Source organism: Sorex fumeus, unplaced genomic scaffold (assembly GCF_029834395.1).
Source record: "Sorex fumeus unplaced genomic scaffold, SorFum_2.1 ptg000030l, whole genome shotgun sequence".
Taxonomy (NCBI): Eukaryota; Metazoa; Chordata; class Mammalia; order Eulipotyphla; family Soricidae; genus Sorex; species Sorex fumeus.
Window position 1 is genome coordinate 13,782,643 of NW_026606087.1, and position 3,221 is coordinate 13,785,863.

The 3,221-nt window shown below is 36.5% G+C and overlaps 1 protein-coding gene across 1 annotated transcript; it reads right to left on the bottom strand.

Annotated features, from left to right (window-relative positions):
• Nucleotides 1-2,062: 2,062 nt before the first annotated feature.
• On the bottom strand, nucleotides 2,063-2,998 carry LOC130025191 (olfactory receptor 51B2-like). Its single transcript, XM_056116139.1, has one exon. It carries the CDS (start codon nucleotides 2,996-2,998, stop codon nucleotides 2,063-2,065), a length of 936 nt encoding a protein of 311 aa, XP_055972114.1.
• Between the last annotated feature and the right edge of the window lie 223 nt (nucleotides 2,999-3,221).

Sequence of the window (3,221 nt, forward strand, 5' to 3'; positions counted from 1 at the left end):
TGAATCCGTAATACAGCTCACGGAGGATCCTGATGTATTGAGTTTGAATGCCCTGATTGGCTAGGGCTTCAATGACCGCTTCCGTCTCAACAGAATCAAAGGCCTTCTTTAATTCAATGAACGTTAGACAGAGCAGCATCTTGAACTCCCAAGAAACCTCAATGAGCTTGGTTATCGTGTGGATATGGTCGATGGTGCTGAATCCAATGGGTCTCATTTGACTCTTTATTGATGCAAAATGCATATCCAAGTAGATTATTTTTTAGAAATATATGATTAAAAATCATTTCAGAGGCAAAGGTTATATATGTTATTTTTATAGTAAAAATGTTATTTTTATAGTAAAAATAGCATCTGTTTTTTCTATATTGACACTGTTGGAATATTCTTATATTACTTGCTGTCAGAATATGACATGAAAAAGCAGAGATTTCATATTCAAGTTCAGATATTTTTATTTTCCTTATATCTATATTTATATAAGCACTCAGTTACAAAGTAAGATGCTAATAGATAGTATTTATTGACAGAAGTAGCAATCACCAAAGAGAGCAAAGAAAACAACACTTAATTTATATATCTATATCAGTCAAGCTCCATATAGAGCAAACAGTAGATGAATAAGTATTCTTACATTATAGACATTAGCAGACAATAACATTAAAACATTAACAGACAATAAACTGGGGTTCAGCCACAATTAATATCATAAAGGTAAGATTTGAATATATTGAAGGAAGAAACTGCTCTATCAATCAATAGAATTTCTTTCCCTAGATTTCTGCCTGGATTATCAAAAAAGAAAAGAAAAATTAATTTAAATTTTTAAATTGTATAGTGCAAAAGTCACTTTTTTTCTCTCTTTTAAAAATTCTATCAGCTGGAGCGATAGCACAGCGGGTAGGGCGTTCGCCTTACAAGCGGCCAACATGGCCGACCCAAGTTCGATTCCTCCGCCCCTCTCGGAGAGCCCGGCAAGCTACCGAGAGTATTCGATATGCCAGACACAGTAACAACAAAGTCTCCAATGGAGACGTTACTGGGCCCGCTCGAGCAAATCGACGATCAACGGGAGGGGCCTTTACCTTTTTAAAAATTCGTTTTGGTTTTGAGGTCATACCCAACATGCTCAGGGCTTACTCCTGACTATGCTCAGGAATCTCTCATAGAGATGTTAGGTGATCATGTGGAGTATTTTGGAAATCAAAACCTGGTCAGCTGAGTGCAAAGTAAGCTTCTTCCCTGCTGTACTATCTCTTTGGCCCCATCTGCACTTATTTTATGTAAAAACTAAGTAAACAGAGAAGCAGTAGGGTATATCTAAATCTAATCAGTAGAATAAAATATCAGGAGATAAAGAAGAAAACCTGAATAATATGTAAAATTTGTTTAAAAAATTTAGTGTAGAAGAAAAGGAGTGTTATAGGATCTAGTTTCAACTAACAAATGGTAAAGTAGTTGATGGTTACCTAATCTATATGATTTTTTTAAATAACTAAATACAATTCATGCTTAGGAAACAAGTTTTAGCAATAAGTTTTTTGAGTTTTATATCTTTGATATTTTACCAGCAAAATTTGTCTACTGCAGATATTATTATTTCTATATTATTCAATATCATTTCCAGTACAGTTAAAATAAAATCATAGTAATGTAAAAGTGTTGATTGTTGTTATTATATTTCCCCTAACACACAAAATGTAAGCCCAACTACAAATCTTACTTCAGATTAACTATTCGTCCATTATGTATAGGCTCCAGAGAGTCCAATCTCATTTTTTGCTTACCTCTTCTATATATTTCACTAGCATTTCTTATTTCTTAAAATCTACTTTTCCCTAATTAAAAACTCTACATGCATTAATTTATTATATACGTACCGATCATAGTCAACTTCAACTCTATGTAATAGTTAAAATTTTATCTCAGTTTGAATAAGAGAAAGATGAAAAGAAACAAAGAGAGGGAGTGAGTGGGTGGGGCTGGTTATAAAACCAAGGGCTTATCCAACCATGGGAACGGGTTAAAAATCCTTGTGTTCTCAAGATTTGAGAGTTAAACCTTAAGTCCTCCTGTGTACAGAAAATAGGTGAACAATGCTTTTCTTGATCTGTTTTGTCTTGATACTGTATATAATGGGGTTCATTAAGGGGGGAAAGAGAAAGTAGATATAGCTCATGCTAATGTGAACTATACGTGGTGCATGTTTCCCAAACCTGTGAATGAAAGTCAGGCCAAGCACAGTAACATAAAAGACTAGAACACAGCTGATATGAGATATACAAGTGTTAAGGGCTTTAGAGCGCTCCTCTCCAGATGCAATTCCCATAACCGTTTTTAGGATTAGGATATAGGAGAAAAGAATAATCAAAGCATCTAGAAAGAAAGTGAAAACAACCAGAATAACTGGATATATACGATTGAATGTAATATCAGCACAAGCAAGTTTCATGATATCTTGATGAAGGCAAAAAGCATGGGAAAGAACATGGGAATGGCAATATGAGAACCAAAAGAGTGGTAGAATTGGGGGCACAATGGACACAAAGCCCCTCATGAATACTCCAAGTCCAATTTTTATCACCCGGGAATTAGTAAGAATAGAGTTGTATCTCAGGGGGCTGCGGATGGCAACAAAACGGTCATAGGCCATGGCAAACAAGATACCTGATTCCACAATGGAAAGGGAGTGAATAGTATAGGCCTGCAGGAAGCAGGGTCCATGACTAATCTTCCGGTAATTCATCCATAAGACACTCATCACACTTGGCATCGTGGTGAGTGTCACCATCAAATCTGAGCCTGCTAGCATAGCAAGGAAATAGTACATAGGTCCATGTAGATTGTGGTCTTCTTTGATGAGGTAGAGGAGTGTGCCATTGCCAACAAGCACTGAGACATAGACAGCAAAGAAGGGGATGGAAATCCAGGGATGAAATTCTTCCAGACCTGGGAATCCAGTCAGTAAAAAGGGTGCATCAGTATTATTGGGCCACATGGTATGTCCACAGAGCTGAAAAACAAATTTATGGGAAATATGACTGAACACGAATTCAGAATTTTTAGTTTGTGCAATATTTTCATGGAAAAACATTACAAAAGCCTCAATCACAATATTTGTACACAGGAGCTGGAGCAATAGCACAGCAGGTAGGGCATTTTGCCTTGCACACAGTCAACCTGGGTTCGATCCCCAGCATCCCACATGGTTTCCCGAGTAC